We start from the raw sequence: 17289 nt of genomic DNA, 5'->3' as shown, positions 1-17289 counted from the left end.
CTTCCTCCTCCTTTTCCTTCCTTCCTTCCTTCCTTCCTTTCCTTCTTCCTCCCTTCCTTCATCCCTTCTTTCCTTCCTTCCTTCCTTCCTTCCTTCCTTTCCTTCTTCCTCCTTTCCTTCCTCCTTCCTTTCCTTCCTTCCTTCTTTCCTTCCTTTCCTTCTTCCTCCCTTCCTTCCTTGACTCGAGGACAACAGGAGGCTTAAAAAATATCTGTGTGACTTCCTGTAACTTCCTGTAACTTCCTGTTTAAAACTGAAACATCCCTCATTATTTACTTTGGAGCTTGAGGTTATAACACAATCTACATTTTGCACCTTTGTAATGCAATATCCTGCAAACATGAAAGAATGTGGATGAGTGAAAATGTGTGGTAGTTTGACAGACTCTTGCATTTTCCTCATTATTTCCCTCTCAGTTTATTTTGTTATTACTCTTCCTTCTGATCTGCTCACTTATGAAACTGAAGGTCAGGTGGATACTTGAGAAACACATCTGCCGGCTTTTTAAATTGTTAAACGGAGCAACGACTGATTCATTGTTATCTGTATATGAACCAAACAGCTCAATAAAAACACGATTATACTAAAATGAATGTAGTGATTTTTAATTAGGGGAGGCAGTCCATTTGAGGCGAAGCAGTCCATCTCCTGTAAAAGACTCTGAAGGAAACTCTGATGTAGTGTCCAATACTTCAATTAATAATGTACCATCACAAGCACTTGAACTACTTTTTGCTCGATATCCTGACCTGCAAAGCTCCACAAATATAAAAAGATGTGCAACAGAAGTACAGCTTAGTTAGTGTTGGCTCCAAATGATGACACATAAGAAATATGAATGTCCTGCTCACTGTATACGATATTTCCGAAGGTTTATCATGTAGGAAAAGTGTTTAACCCTCCTCGAAGGAAGGAAGGAAGGAAGGAAAGGAGGGAGGAAGAAGGAAGGACAGGAGGGAGGAAGAAGGAAGGAAGGAAGGAAGGAAAGGAGGAAGAAGGAAGGAAAGGAGGGAGGAAGAAAGGAAAGGGGGGAAAGAATGAAGGAGGAAGGAAAAGAGTAACGGAGGAGAGAAGGAAGGAGGGAAGGACGAAGGAAAAGAGCAAGGGAGGAAAGAAGGAGGGAGGAAGGCAGGAAAGGAGCGAGGAAGGAAGGAAAGGAGTGAGGAAGAAGGAAGGAAGGGAGGAAAGAAGGAAGGAGAAGAGGAAGGGAGGAAAGAAGGAAGGAGGAAGGAAAAGAGTAACGGAGGAGAGAAGGAAGGAGGGAAGGACGAAGGAAAAGAGCAAGGGAGGGAAGGAGGAAGGGAGGGAGAAAGAAAGAAAGGAGGGAGGAAGGAAGGAAAGGAGTGAGGAAGAAGGGAGGAAAGAAGGAAGGAGAAGAGGAAGGGAGGAAAGAAGGAAGGAGGAAGGAGAAGAGGAAGGAGAAGAGGAAGGGAGGAAAGAAGGAAGGAGGGAAGGAGAAGAGGAAGGGAGGAAAGAAGGAAGGAGGGAAGGAGAAGAGGAAGGGAGGAAAGAAGGAAGGAGGAAGGAGAAGAGGAAGGGAGGAAAGAAGGAAGGAGGAAGGAAAAGAGCAAGGGAGGAAAGAAGGAAGGAAAGGAAAGGAAAGGAAAAGAGGAAGGTCAATTTGAGTATATTTAGACACACCTAAAGTGTAGTAGTCTCTGAAACTGAGCATCTGTTTCTCTCCCTCTCTCCATCTCTCCATCTATCTCTTGACCCTCCTCCCTTTTTCCTGTGTAGGTTCACTTGTTGAAGGACCAGCTGAGTGCGGAGGCCACGGCTCGGCTGGAGGCCCAGGCTCGAGTCCACCAGCTGCTCCTGCAGAACAAAGACCTGCTGCAGCACATCTCCCTGCTGGTTAAACAGATCCAGGAGCTGGAGACCAGGATGTCTGGACCAAACTCAAGTGAGTGGCTGTGAATGAATGAATGCTTCTCACACTCACACATTTATGGGACACTTTTGGCAGAACACAAAGCCGTGGAAGACTTTTTTTTTTTAAAAGATTTTGTTGGCATAGACGCCTTTATTTAACAGTAGACCGACAGGAAACATGGGAGTGAGAGGGGGGGTGTGACATGCAGCAAAGGACCTCCGATCGGGATTCGAACCGGGGTCGGCTGCGTATATGGCATGCGCTCTAACCACTCGACCACCTGCGCGCCAGCCGTGGAAGACTTTTTAATGTGAAGTTTGTGACCTACAGAATAACAGCCTCTCCTCAACCTGTTCATCTCTTCTATTAACTTTTTCAGTGGCAATCTGATTGTGGAAGTAAACAAACAAGTTTTTTCAGAAACATTTATTCAAACTATCAAAAGTTGAATCCTTCACTTGAAATTGTATTTTCCTTTTGTATTTCTTTTGTACCATATATATACAGTATATAAATATATTTGTACAATCTTAGCATAATGCAGAGAAATAGAGGCACACAGAGGGCACATACATCTTCAAAGAGGCTATAAACAATCTAAAAATGTAATTTCAGCTATTGAAACTGTGGCCAAGATCTGAATTAAATAAACTCCCTGATAAACAATAATGGGATGCATGTATCAGATCCTTTTTATGTGATAAATTTAGTGCTTACAGTAACAAAAAAGTTGCTCAAAACTTCTGGATTCACATGAAAAAGAAAACTTTCCTTCTTGTCCCATGGGATAATTATTAGTAAAAAGCTTTTGTACTGTAGATATCATACTAACAATGTAACAAACAACAATGAATTACAGTGTGTGATACTATAAAAGGCTTTCCTGTTTGTTTAATCACACACTCCATAAAACACAATGTACTTGTTACATAAGACCAACTCTCAAGGTCCACTGATGTTTATGCCTCAAATCAAAGTGATTAAAGAAAATGGCATAGAACAAAAGTGATTATAAAAAGAAAAAATGCATGGATAGAAAAATAAAAGAATAATACACAGAGTTGTACAGTGTTAGAGAGACATAACATATTAAACCTGTCCTTAGTTTAACCGATAACAGATGTTCAATAAACGCAGAATCCCTGAGAAAACCTCTTTAGGAAACAATTTTGAAGCAGCTTTGATTGATTTGTCTGTACGGGGTTATCCCACAGGGTGCCTGGGGTAAAAAAAAAATACAATTTAACCCTCCTGTTGTGCTCCCAGGTCAAATTGACCCCATCTCTTTTGACTGTTCCTCACTTCCTTCCTTGTCTCCTTACTTCCTTCCTCTTTTCCCTCCTTCCTTCCTTCCTTCCTCATTCCTTCTTTCCTCTCCTTACTTCCTTCCTCTTTTCCTCCTTCCTTCCTCATTCCTTCTTTCCTCTCCTTACTTCCTTCCTCATTCCTTCTTTCCTCTCCTTACTTCCTTCCTCTTTTCCTCCTTCCTTCCTTCCTCGTTCCATCTTTCCTCTCCTTACTTCCTTCCTCTTATCCTCCTTCCTTCCTTCCTTCCTTCCTTCCTCATTCCTTCTTTCCTCTCCTAACTTCCTTCCTCTTTCCCTCCTTCCTTCCTTCCTTCCTTCTTTCCTCTCCTTACTTCCTTCCTCTTTTCCCTCCTTCCTTCCTTCCTTCCTCATTCCTTCTTTCCTCTCCTTACTTCCTTCCTCTTTTCCTCCTTCCTTCCTTCCTTCCTTCCTTGACCTGAGCACAACAGGAGGGTTAAAAAATGACAATTAGATGAGATGAGGAGTGAAAGATGGAAATGACAGAAGCAGTTACACACACATCCGTACGAGGAGCTGAGAGACATTCAGCACTGCAGACCTAGACGGGCCTCTAAATGGAAATCCCTACATTAAAGCGTCTGAGTACCAGTGTGACTTAACGCCGTCTCTCTGTTTATCACGCTCCACACACACACATGCTCCGTCTCCGTTCTCTCGTCTACCACCCCCCTCCTGCGTCCTCCGCTTCTCTGTCTCTCTCTCTCTACTCTCGCAGCCTCGTTTATTTTTAAGCCTTGTTCATCACCATTCAGACGAGCAATCTTCTCGGCTCTATCGCGGTCCGGCCGGCCCTCCAATTGTCACCCTGCGGGAAACAATCTTTTATCTTATCAGCCGACATTTTCAGAAATTCAGCGGGGAAGAAATACTGTCTGATTGCCGCCTCGGAAACGTTGGACATTTTAATTTTAATATGCACCTCGTTCTGCTCAAGGTCGGGAATACTTCTCTTGAATTCAAAGTACATCTCAAATGAATCTGAAATAAAAAATGGCTACCCTCTTTTAAAATATTTCCAACAATAAAACCTTTCTCAAGAGACATTGAAACTGATAACATTAATATCTGCTGCATCCAACATTTCTTGCAAAGCCATCACTAATGTTATCAGTTACACCTCTCCTTTTCCTGCTATCACAAGTCAAAGTGTCCCTCATGAGAAAGCTTTATTTCACAGCCTTTTTCACAGCATGAAACATTATTGTCCGCCTTTTATAGATGAAAAGAAGTTTGAACTCCATGCAGAAGCTCTCAGTCCAGTTCAATGCACAATCAGTAGAAAAGCTTTTAAAGAATACTTCACTGATTTAGTTTTTCTACTTCTTCTTTTGAGCATCACATACTCGCCTCTAGGCATGGGCCGGTATGAGATTCTGACGATATGATAACCTTAGTTAAAAATATCACGGTTTCACGGTATTATGATTACGGCTATAAAATGTGATATTTTGAAATGTCTGTATTTAAAACCAAAATTTAAATACAGACCATTGAACGGTCTTTTATTTTTAAACATATATAGAACATGATCGAACATGAGTAAATATGTATTTAAAATAAAAAATAAAAAATAACTGAATTCTTTCTAAATAAAAAATATTTTTAAAAAAAGTAAGTGCAGTCCTTTAACTGAGGCTAAACCTGCAGCTAAAGTCACAACATAAATGAATTATTTTTTGTGAAAAAAACAACACAAAATGACTTAACCTGTGGCTCAAGATCAGAACATAAATGATTTTAAAAAAAGTAAAAACTAGGGCTGTCAAACGATTAATTTTTTTAATCGAGATTAATCGCAGAATTCCTGTTATTTTACATTTCAAGGCAGTTTTAAGCCCATAATGTAAAGCATTTCTTACCAGAGTGTCTTAACTGGGAATCAATCACGGCTCTGCTGCGACTCCCACACTCCAAAATGGTACTTTGGTGGAGCTGAGGCTGGCTTGGCTGCACCTGGGTGTTTAGCGTGGAGGTGCTAACTCAAACTCCACGTACTCCGGTGGTAGTTAAACTCCGTTTGACACAGGTTGCATTTTACTTTTGACTTGTCAACTGAAGCGTCTGGAAGTGTTTTAAAGTTAAACAAGCCGTTCAAAAGTCCAGTAGCTCTCTTACTTTCCATCAGCGCGGTAGGTTTACTGCAGGAGGCCACTTCAAAGCATAGCGCTACAGCTAGAGGAGCCGTCTACGGGGGAGTAGAAGGGACAAAAAGGCTTGCAAAATTAAAAAGCGATAAAAAAAAATAACGTGTTATGGATTGCATTAATCTAATCGCGATTAACGCGTTAACGCTGACAGCCCTAGTAAAAACACTTCTAAGATAAATATAAATAAATGCAGGCAGGAGCTTAAAACTGAATCTCAACATTTTTTGGAGACTTGCTCACTATCATATTGGATGTGTTGCCTCCTCACGCTGCCACGTAGGGACATTCTTCCGGTATCCAGCCCATGCCTACTCACCTCCTGTTGGCTCTGAAAAGTTTTTAGCTCTCACTCTATCGGACCATTTAAACACTCCTCGCTATTGATCCAAATGTTCCCAACTTCACCAATAAATTGATGAATATACTTTGCGAAAGTTTTGGAGTTTTTCAAACCTATGAAACAAAGCGATCAATAGCAGAGAAGTTGACTGTGGTGAAGGAGGAGTGCTTTTTATTCAAATTTAATGTAACTGATGTGAATGCAAGACAAATACTGCTGCTGCTGCTGCTGCTGATGTCCTTCATGAAGGATCAAGCTCCAAACTTTTCAGAGCCACATTTCTTCTCTGAGTATTTGATACAGAAAAGATGAAGTATTCCTTTAATGTATCTTTCTCTCAGTATTTGAGCTCCAGGTCTGTACTCGGTGCCCATAAAGAAGGAAGCAAAACGTGCTTCACTGAGCAGCCCTGATGATGATGAAATGCTTTGAAATATGTTTTTTTTTTTCTTTTTGCTCACCCAATACAAAAATGCATTGATTTATTGCTAACTGAGTGATTGATTTGGTGAGAATTTCTCAAGGAGCAGTAATCTGCTCCCCCACAATTCACAGATACCTATATCACATATAACATACATTACTCTTCCTCTCAGTCCAACAGCTGGGATGATAGCGGAGGAATTTAAATCAAGGTACCGTGACGTTGTGAAGCAGTAGAGGAGGAAGCAAATAAATAAAAGTTAGAAAATAGAACTCGCTTTTTTCCATTGTCTCTCTCCTTTACTTTCCATCTTTTAAACCTTTTTACCTCTTTTTTTTCTCCAGTGGGATCCCAGGACAGTTTGTTGGAGATCACTTTCCGCTCCACGGTTCCCTCGGTGATCTGTGACCCCACCACGCCTAAACCTGAGGTGTCCACCCTGAACCTGCCCCAGCTTGGCGCCAGCGACGGGACCAGCAACGTCTTCTCATCTTCCAACGGGACTCTGGGAAGCCCGCTAGGTAGGGACCAGTGTCTTCTCAAACTGGAGTGTTTCCGTTTCCTCCCTGGACCCCCGGGGCCTCCGCCGCCTCGACTCCCCTCGCCTCCTCCTCCGCTCAAGCCCAATAGCCCAGAGAGCAAAATTCAAGAAGTGTCCGATAGCACGACGACACCGTTTTTGGCCCACGATGTGAAATCTCTGAGCTGCTTGGACTTTGCCAGGTTTCGCGAGTCAGGCATCGCCTCAGAGTACGAGTCGAACACAGACGACAGCGATGACGAGGGAGAGGATGAGGAGGATGAGGAGGAGGACGAGGATATGGAAATCTTTGGTTGGGGGACAGACGAGGAAACGCTGAGGCTGCTAAATGTTCTCAACAAACAGGGAACTCCCGACTGTCTGGGAGATGAAATCGCGGTGTAACACACTAACCACTAACCTGCTCCCACTGAAGAACCCCCTACTGTCGAGATTAAAACACGGTTTAGCCTTTACCTGTCCCTTCACTTCAGACCACTCCGTAGGAATAACATGTAGCACACTAACCTCTGTCAAACGTGCACAGTTATATGTACAAGGCTTACATCACTATATTAGTTTGTTAGTATACCAGGTACAAACAGTCAGTCAGTGTCGTCCACCTCTGACACAGTGTGACGGACATCTTTAAATTTAACTTTTATTTTGAAAGGAATCAATTCAGCAACTTTTTCTTACCGGCACAAAGTATCAGATATATAGGAATCGTCACTCTGCAGGTGTGTACAGACTGAAGTGATCATAGTCTTGGATTAAAGATAAAATAAAAAGTTTTCTTAGTGATTATTCAGGTGGAAAAATATCAATATCAAGTGGGTATAAATTACGACAAAAGAAAAACAAAGTTAAACCGATTAACGAGGGATGATTTCTGTAAAAAATCAATACAAACCATGTTGAATCAAAGATGGCTCACAATTTCTTCTTTGCTCACCGACTGGAGTGCCTTGATGCCCCCTTGTAATTTAATATTCATCCAAACAACAAATATTTATTATATTTAAAATGATTTACTGTTTATTAATTGTAATCACGGCTTCAATTAAGTTACATGTATATCTCAACAAACATCCACCTTGAATCAGAAGGACTGTGAGTGTAAAGAGAGAGGAGAGGCAAACATGAGTTTTATACTCCTCATATTTATTTTAATACTACAGAAGATGATCATAATTATTATTACTTTTCTGCCGATAAACACATGCAGCCAAATTCATGTAAATACAGCAAAATTAGTATTTACTTTAAGTCTGAGCAAACTTTCTTTTTGTGTTAGTTTTGGCGCCCTCTGTGGACAAAAGCGGTAGTGTTTTCCTGAAATGAAGACTGCTCTTTTCGTGGACATCACTGTCTCGTGTCGTTAAGATCTTGATCTGTCTAACGTGTTTGTTTTGGAAGAAAGTGAAAGAAAGATGCTATTTATTTTTACTACTGTTTTTCATTTTCATCACTTTTACGGCCACCAAAACTTAAAAACTGTTTAACTGATGATCGACATATAAGACACCTGAACTCACATTTGCCAATTTGATTTATTGGAAAACAATACAAAATAAATAAAATAAAACTCTGAGTCAGGAGGCCTGGCCAAAAAGAAAGAAAAAAAAGAGGAAGCCCATGGGTCAGTCCAGCAGCGGGCCATAGGACCCAGTACTTCTCTCCTCTAAATTAAAGGAAAAATGCAAAAACCTGAACGAAACAAGAGCCAGAAACAAGCTCGCGAAAACTGAACTACCAAGTCCTCCATAAAACCAAAAAGCAACAAAAGGGCAAAAGGGAGAGAGAGAGAGAGAGAGAGAGAGAGAGAGAGAGAGAGAGAGAGAGAGAGAGAGAGAGAGAGAGAGAGAGAGAGAGAGAGAGAGAGAGAGAGAGAGAGAGAGAGAGAGAGAGAGAGATAGAGAGAGAGAGAGAGAGAGAGAGAGAGAGAGAGAGAGAGAGAGAGAGAGATCCGGTGCTTGCAGGTTCACCTACTAATCAGCTCATGAGGATCACCTGCAGGTAAGAGGAAAAGAGAGGAGGAAGGGAGAGGGAGCGAGTAACAATTATGTAAGATTAATAATTGTAACGTGACAATGGTAAAACAAAGTAAACTTTACCGTTCATACACCTACGTTATGTGAAAGACTGTATTCACCACCACATCTGGCAATGCTGGAGGGTTATTAGTACCGATACAGCGATATGACACTATATCGTCTTAGAATTTGGATATCGTAATATCGTGATAAAGCAGTAGTGTTGTCTTTTCCTGGTTTTAAAATGATGTAATTGTGTGAACTTTTTAGACTGTTCTAGCTGTTCCATCATTTGCTTTTATCCACATTATATCCAAATTACTAATGAATATTTTGAGAAAACACCAATAGTGATCCCTAGAATATTGCTGTGATATTGATATTGAGCTATTTGGTCAAAAATATAGTGATATTTGATTTTATCTATAGAGTATATCGCCCAGTTCTAGTGATGTGGAAGTATGGGTGATCAGAAACAATCAGAAAATAGCATTTTATTTCTCTTATTCACTGCTTTGTTCTCCTTACTGCAGCTCCCTCTCTTCATTCACTGCTCCTCTCTCTCTCTCTCTCTCTCTCTCTTGCTCACTTCATGGTCTTTTTTAAAAATGAGTCGAGAAGCCAAACACAAGTCTAGCTTTACTTTTAGCGTCATCAAACAAAGAGAAACATCCTCCCCTCGTCTTATAATGACTTTGCACTAGAATAACTTCATAGAAATAGCCAGTCTTCTCGCTAATGGTCTTGTTTGCTTATGCAGATCGTGTTTTCAATCAAGGGCCACATACAGCCCAATTTAATCTCATGTGGGCCGGATCATTAAAAAGATGGAAGGAAGGAAGGAAGGTAGGAAGGGAAGGAAGGAAGAAAAATAAGACATGAAAGAAGGAAGGAAGGATGGACAGGTGGAAGGAAAGAAGGTAGGAAGGGAAGGAAGGAAGGAAGGAAGGAAGAAAAATAAGACATGAAAGAAGGAAGGAAGGAAGGAAGGAAGGAAGGAAGGAAGGACAGGTGGAAGGAAAGAAGGTAGGAAGGGAAGGAAGGAAGGAAGAAAGAAAAATAAGACATGAAAGAAGGAAGGAAGGACAGGTGGAAGGAAAGAAGGTAGGAAGGGAAAGAAGACAGGAAGGGAAGGAAGGAAGGAAGAAAAATAAGACATGAAAGAAGAAAGGAAGGACAGGTGGAAGGAAAGAAGGTAGGAAGGGAAAGAAGACAGGAAAGAAGGAAGGAAGGAAGAAAAGAAGACATGAAAGTAGGAAGGAAGGAAGGACAGGTGGAAGGAAAGAAGGAAGGAAGAAAAAGAAGACAGAAAGGACGGAAGGAAAGATAGAAGGAAGGGAGTAATAAGGATAAGTGGGCCGGATTGGACCCCTTGGCGGGCCGGATCTGGCCCACGGACCACATGTTTGACATCCCTGGTGAAGAGGCATCAGTATTATATTGAGACTGTTTCATAACCAGTTAAAAAGAAAATATTAGTATCACCTTAAAATACCGTCTTTCGTTCACACTCCTAAAACAAGTCGAGACAAATGTTTTGACTCTAATCAGTAATCTATGTGTCTATCCGTGCATATACTCTTATCCCTTCAAATCTGTTGCTCTTGTTTCCTCCTTTACTCCTTTTTTGCCTCTCTTCTTCTCGATTACACGCTCAGACCTGTTATCCATATATCACACAGCCTCTGCTTACACACTCTTTGAAATCTCCTCTAAGCTCACAGTTGCTGAATTTCAAACAGGATTCGGGTGAGCTCTGTAACACAATCAGGGAGCCTTTTTTTTTTTTTTTTTTCCTTTCTCAACGGACCGAACTTTCCAAAATGTCAGTCAGTTAGCGTGAGCCCTCGTCTTCATGATAGAGATGTCAGGAGGACACGACGTGAAATCAAATCACGAGCTAGCAAACTACTCTTGTTTGAAACGATGTACATATACAGTATCTCCTTTTTTAGTTTGGTTAGTTCAGGGGCGAGCTTTCAATCTGTCAGGAGCGGTCGTGTTACTGTCAGTCGAGCCGACAGGAACAAACTGATAGAGTTTTGGGACGAGACAGACTGATGAGCTCTTGTCCTCGCTGGAGTGACTGATACCTGTGACACCACAAGTTGGGAGTACAGAGTGACTCTTGAGTCGAATCGGCAGAGGAACTTTCGGAGAGCTCATATTTAATCAAAAGACTATTTTTAGACAAAATACGTGTATGTGCAAACCTTGTTTTCTACGTCATTCCACGAAAATGAACTGATGAATTGTTCTGTCATTGACTTCTGCAGGCAGCCCTCTTTTTTTGTCCCCCTTCACAATTTTCTGTTGACTTGGTAGTCAGAGCATGTTTGCACTCTTCTCACTTGTCCGCACATTTCCTCGCTTTTTAATTTATGTAAAGCCAGGATTAGTTGGACCTCGAGGAACACTGTTTGTTTCTTTTTATTCATCTCGTAAACAAAAAAAACAAAAAAAAAAAAACTCTTCCCTCTCTCTTGCCAGAACAGTGGCTTCGCAGATGACAGCCAGAAGTGGTTTCGTTTGTTAAAACCCAGCTCTGTGTACGGCCTCCGGGCACATTCACTATTAAAGTATTCATTTTTTGTTTCACCAGGAAAAGCCACAGAGTTTTCTTTCCATGTATTTGGAGCCTCAGTTTATTGGAACAGCACAACAGTCCAATCAATGCACACAGTCCGAGAGTCTGATATTTGGCAAAGATAGATGCTGGAGAGATTTAGAGGAAATTCAAGCCAATTTTCATTGTGTTTTCTATCTTTTGCAAAGAGCTTTAGTCTGATAGGATCAAACCAATCTAGGGAGAGTCCAGTAAACTAACGCCCAGTTAAGCACTGGCTTCAGAAGGTGTTTGTTTGAAAGGATAACAGATTCAAACTGAGATGTTATTTCTCTGAAGTTAGTCTGGAAATGTGAGCCAAGTTATGTGAACTAACATGAAAACTGTGTGTGTGTCTGTGTGTGTGTGTGTGTGTGTGTGTGTGTGTGTGTGTGTGTGTGTGTGTGTGTGTGTGTGTGTGTGTGTATTATACAAATATAAGACAGCTTAAAACAATCGTGTAGTCCCACTAAAATGCTTAAAGACAAATCAAAGCCTGTACTTTCACACTCAACAACTACTAAACCAGGGGTGTCAAACATTCCGTCTGTCTGTCCTTCCTCCTTTTCTTCCTTTCTTCCTTCCTTCCTTCCTTCCTTCCACTTGTCCTTCCTCCCTTCCTTCCTTCTGTCCTTCCTTCCTTTCTTCCTTCCTTCCTTCCTTCCACTTGTCCTTCCTCCCTTTCTTCCTTCTGTCCTTCCTCCCTTCCTTCCTTCCTTCCACCTGTCCTTCCTCCCTTTCTTCCTTCTGTCCTTCCTTCTTTCCGTCCTTCCTCCCTTCCTTCCTTCCACCTGTCCTTCCTCCCTTTCCTCCTTCTGTCCTTCCTTCCTTCCTTCCTTCTGTCTGTCCTTCCTACCTTTCTTCCCTCCTTCCTTTTGTCTCTTTTCTTCCTTCCTTCCTTCCTTCCTTCCACCTGTCCTTCCTCCCTTTCCTCCTTCTGTCCTTCCTTCTTTCCGTCCTTCCTCCCTTCCTTCCTTCCTTCCACCTGTCCTTCCTCCCTTTCCTCCTTCTGTCCTTCCTTCCTTCCTTCCTTCCTTCCTTCCTTCCACTTGTCCTTCCTCCCTTTCCTCCTTCTGTCCTTCCTTCTTTCCTTCCTTCTGTCTGTCCTTCCTACCTTTCTTCCCTCCTTCCTTTTGTCTCTTTTCTTCCTTCCTTCCTTCCTTCCTTCCACCTGTCCTTCCTCCCTTTCCTCCTTCTGTCCTTCCTTCTTTCCGTCCTTCCTCCCTTCCTTCCTTCCTTCCACCTGTCCTTCCTCCCTTTCCTCCTTCTGTCCTTCCTTTTGTCTCTTTTCTTCCTTCCTTCCTTCCTTCCTTCCTTCCTTCCACCTGTCCTTCCTCCCTTTCCTCCTTCTGTCCTTCCTTCTTTCCTTCCTTCTGTCTCTTTACTTCCTTCTCTTCCTTCCTTCCATCTGTCTTTCCTTCCTTCCTTCCTTCCTTCTTTTTAATAATCCGGCCCACATGAGATCTAATTGGTCTGTATGTGGCCCTTGAATGAAAATGAGTTTGACACCTCTGTACTAAACCTTAAAGATAGAAACACCTCCTGTCAACCAAACGTCATCTATGAAGCAATTCCATTCACAAGTTTATCTTTCTTGCCTGCCTGCAAGGAGGAAAATGAAACAAGAAGACAGCCACACATTGAAATAAGCACTATGCTCTAGAGTGAATTATTTTATTACTCATGAAAAACCGGAACGGACGAGCCCCTAATTCGTCATGACTCGGCTCTTAGGCCGTGACAAATGAAAGGAGATGCTCACGGTTGTACTTGTGAAAATCAAATAATCATATTTATATTTGAGAAACTGCATCAGTCAAATAGATGAAATGGTCAGTGTGTGTTTGTTTTAGTGTTACTCGGTAAAGTGTGTCCATGCCAGCAGTTTTTAAAACAGTTTCAACACAAACAAGGGGCCATCGATCCAATCTTAGTTGCAGGTAGAGGTCTACACAAGTGGACTCAAATTGACTCCGAACCTGCTCGAACCCACCGTTTCTCTCACAACAACAGACCCAATTTGAAAGAGACCCGAGAGCAGCCAGACATTAGTTTGAAATAGACCTGAGGATAATTGACTCAATCCTTAAAGTGGTGAACTCAAACAGACACAAACAGGCAAAACACAGACAGAAACATGATGATCCACCAATTAAGGAGCAGCCATGAGTCAAAAAAGGAACAGAAATACATGTCCTTTTTAAAAGTTCACACTCTCCTTCTTCTTCTTTCTCTTTAAAAAACTGAATTTCCTCCTGCAGTGATAATGACGCTTCATGTGATGACAGTTAATAGCAAGTCTACTCAGATCCACTTGATAATCAAACATAATGACACACAGATGGGGGAGACATGTGGCAGCAGATTAGGACACTAGCCTGACCCATTTAGACTGAAAATAATGTGGGTCCGGCTGGGTCTTGGTTATTAAGCAAAGACCCCTAACCCAAGCTTTAACTGGAAATTTTTACTTGTTAATTTAGACCTCAAATTGTGATAGTTATTACATTTTCCATATTTTTGAGGTCCTTTATTTTTAAGTGAAAGCCCTGCACATGTGTTGTTTTATATACTGTGGCTGCTTGGTTGTTTTAACAAATGCAACAAAACCAACTGAACAGTGAATAAGGTGTCAAACAAACCCAGTCTGCACACGCCTACACAGTCTGGTACATGAAGTCTACTCAGGCACAATAATTGAAAATAATGCTGTGTACCACATATCCCATAAGTACATCGGAAATACTTAAAATGTACCAGACCCTACATTTACCACCGAGCTGGAGCTGGTGCTGGTGCTGGTTCGGAGCCAGAGCCTGACTAAGCACCGGTTCTTTGCTTTTCAACCGCCAAAGCTCCAGTCCCGAGCCTCAGAACGGTAGCCAGAGCAAGCACCAACTCTTTGCTGGTCTAAAGCAAGAACCGATTACGTCAGTGGACTGGGGGCAGGGCTAACGTTTATTAGCCGATTAGCGGGGCTAACATTTATTAGCTGGCTAGCGGGGCTAACGTTTATTAGCTGGCTAGCAGGGTTAACGTTCATTAGCTGGCTAGCATGGCATTTACAGAGGGTTAAAGATTGTTGATTAAAAGTACTATTTTAATCATGTTTTTGCCAGAGCTGCCGTCTTCTTCTTCTTCTTCTTCTTCTTCTTCTTCTTCTTCTTCTTCGTTTCCGGCAGGCTAGATGCCTTGCGCCATGTTGCTGCCTCTCACTGGTGAATCATGGAAGTGCTTCAAAGGTGCGCGCTGGCTACATTATTATACAGTGACGTAATTGCGTGGACGTCAGTTTCCCTGACGTCCTCGTTTGACCCAGACAACAGGAAATAACTAAATGAAGGATGTCTGTTACAATACACGCATATTCTCCCCCCTTTTACCTCCTCTCTTTTTTCCTATCATAGCTTTTTTCTGTCTTTCTTCTATTATTTTGAAATCAGCACAAAAACTTTCAAATGACATGTGTGATGGATAGCCCAAACATCAATACAGAAGATAAGAAAAGGAGCTCAAAACTTTTCAAAATATTAATAACTATCAAATTGGGTTTCAGAAGCTGATGCAATTCAGGTCAAAGTGTGATGCGCTGATATAAAATGTAATGAAAGAGCCCTTAAAAATCAGTCAAAAAAATCTATTCAGACTTGGTGCAATAAATGGCCAGCTGAACACATCTCCACACTGATGTTGGAATAATTCACAAAGGTGACCCCCCAGCTTATGATTCAATAATTGCATTTAATCACAGAATGTATTACACTGTCATGAAAGAAATTACTTTGGTATCGGGGCTCGATCACATTTTTTTTGGCCGGTGTGGAAAGAGGTTACCTGCAGGCTCGGAGACCTGGATGAGTGTGGAGAGAGAAGGCACTCGGAGAATGAGAATGTGACGACGATATCATTAAATTAATGTAATTATAGTTATTTCTACCCCTCGCTTCTTCTTCTTCTGACCTTGACCCACAGAAGTGATCATGTGGACCAAAGTAGAGCAGAGAAAGTTTTTTACGGTTTCTGACAAAGACAAGTGGCCAAATGTTACAACACTCATTCGTCTTCGTGATTTAGATGATAGTTGGAGCTCATAAAGAAGTCTTCCAGCCACACACATCTCAACACACTGCAGGAAATACGTCTGAAATGTTTCGGAGGGAAAAAAAGATATTTATTACATTTTTTAACTGTTTGTACCACCTGTCTTATATTTATATACGGTATGAGACAGTTTTACTGTCCCCTTGCAAGAAATTAATGGACACCTACCAGAATTTTCATTGGTCACGGTGTAAATCTTTGTGTTTCTGTTGCTTTCCTTGCACACAGAGGGCAGAGTGTTGCAACAGGGTTGTTTTCTCCGTAACTGTTACCGTCAGAAATGACCGATTTAAAGGTGTGTAGGTCAGTAACAAATAAGGGTTGGCAAGATGAGTAATTCAAAAATATGTTAAAAAATAGTCTTAAAAGCAGCATTAGGTTTGTTAAAATGTACTTTTTGTGTTTTTGTTGGTTTTATGTCATTTGAAATTACATTTACACTGAATGCTCCTGAAAATGTCAAATGGTGTAACCACAAAATAATGATATATATTCAATATTGTATCCACCTACAGTGTATTTAAGTGGACTTATACTAATAATTACTTAAATAAATAGAAATATAAATGGTTCCTGATCTCCATGGTTACCCAGATTAAATGTAATATTTAGAACAATAGTATTCCATTAGCTTTATTTAATATAAAAGTTATAATGTATGATCATGCCAAACTAGTTGATATGGTGTTTTATTGACTATTTACTGTTTTTAAGCAACGTTCAATTATTTGGTACAAAGTTTTTATGGTTACACCACTTAGACATTTTTACCATAATCCTCTAATATATTCTCTTAAAGCAGAATTTTTATGCTGAGTCCACAAAAAAAGAATGTGTGCAAGTTATTCAGACATTTATTTTAACCCCTTTAAATTTGACTAAACCACAATTGACATTACAAGATTGATGTGTGGGGCAAGATGGAGGAAAGATCGTTTGGCGTCAATTCTTAACCTGACTGAAAGACATTTTATTTAATAATTATCTCAGTCATCACTGCAAACTGAGGTCTTCCCAAACAACAAAAGCCACCAGGTTGAGGTTAATGACTAACATGCAGGAGTCCTTAATACCAGAATTTGACCTCCAACACATTTCCAGTAGAAGAAACTTGTCATCTTCTCGTAGCCAAGATTAATGAAGCCAAAACATTTCAGTAAAGACGTTATCATAAATATATAGAAATACTAAAAGTAAGCACACAGGCACAAACTGTTTCCGACCTTTATTCCTCATGTTTTTCTGCTCCTAACAACCTGCTCTGTCTCTCTTTCCTTGCCTCTGGGATAAATAGTTCTCTATCTTTATATATTTCTCTCACATGTGCTCGGCCTTAACCTTTTTCTACCCGTCATCTCTTGACCCCCGGCTCTCCTTAGGACCACTTCAAAATACCAGACGTACTGTAATTCTAGCTCCAGTCTCTTGTTGCTGATTTATCTATTAGTGATTCATGTTGTGTGCTTGTGTGGTTGCGGGAGGAGGAAAAAAAAGAAAAAAAAGTACAGCCCTCAGCCTTTTACCTTGACAGAGATGCTGGAGGTCAGTAATCCCCGTGTGAAGGGAGTAGGCAGCTTTTCTGAAAAATGTTGACTAATATCATCTGTCCGCTCCGGGGGTTTGTCATGAATCAAATGCAAGGCGTAGAGGAGAGATTGGTTTCTTTTTTTCTTTTTCCTCTTAGTTGTTTGTGTGTATATTTTTGTGGCAGGTCTAGTAAAGTTTGAAAGTTTGAACTCACTCTCACATTCCTTAACTAGTTATTGATTCAGTCGCTAATGAATTTGTGGGGATTGAGTCGAAATCTGGCAAAAAGAAGGAGAAAGTCTATATGTGTGTGTGTGTGTGTGTGTGTGTGTGAGTGTGTGTATTGTGTTGTCTCAGTGTGTGAATGTAAGAGGTCAGTCGTGGTCGT

At 41.1% G+C, this 17289-nt stretch overlaps 1 protein-coding gene across 2 annotated transcripts in view; it reads left to right on the top strand.

Moving 5' to 3' along the window:
• Positions 1-17289, top strand: part of nos1apa (nitric oxide synthase 1 (neuronal) adaptor protein a) — a 242419-nt gene that overhangs the window by 195792 nt on the left and 29338 nt on the right. Inside the window, exons 9-11 of one of the 2 annotated variants that reach the window (XM_053321856.1) lie at positions 1738-1903; positions 6457-6700; positions 6794-7114. In XM_053321856.1, the coding sequence (XP_053177831.1) occupies positions 1738-1903; positions 6457-6700; positions 6794-7037 (654 nt within the window). In that variant the 3' untranslated portion in view covers positions 7038-7114. Of the gene's footprint in view, positions 1-1737; positions 1904-6456; positions 6701-6793; positions 7115-17289 lie in introns of those variants that run through there. The other variant, XM_053321855.1, reaches the window with a different exon arrangement.

This window comes from Scomber japonicus, chromosome 7 (genome assembly GCF_027409825.1).
Source record: "Scomber japonicus isolate fScoJap1 chromosome 7, fScoJap1.pri, whole genome shotgun sequence".
Lineage (NCBI taxonomy): Eukaryota > Metazoa > Chordata > Actinopteri > Scombriformes > Scombridae > Scomber > Scomber japonicus.
The sequence above is the reverse complement of the archived record's forward strand: the minus strand, read 5'-3'. Positions and strand labels throughout refer to the sequence as shown.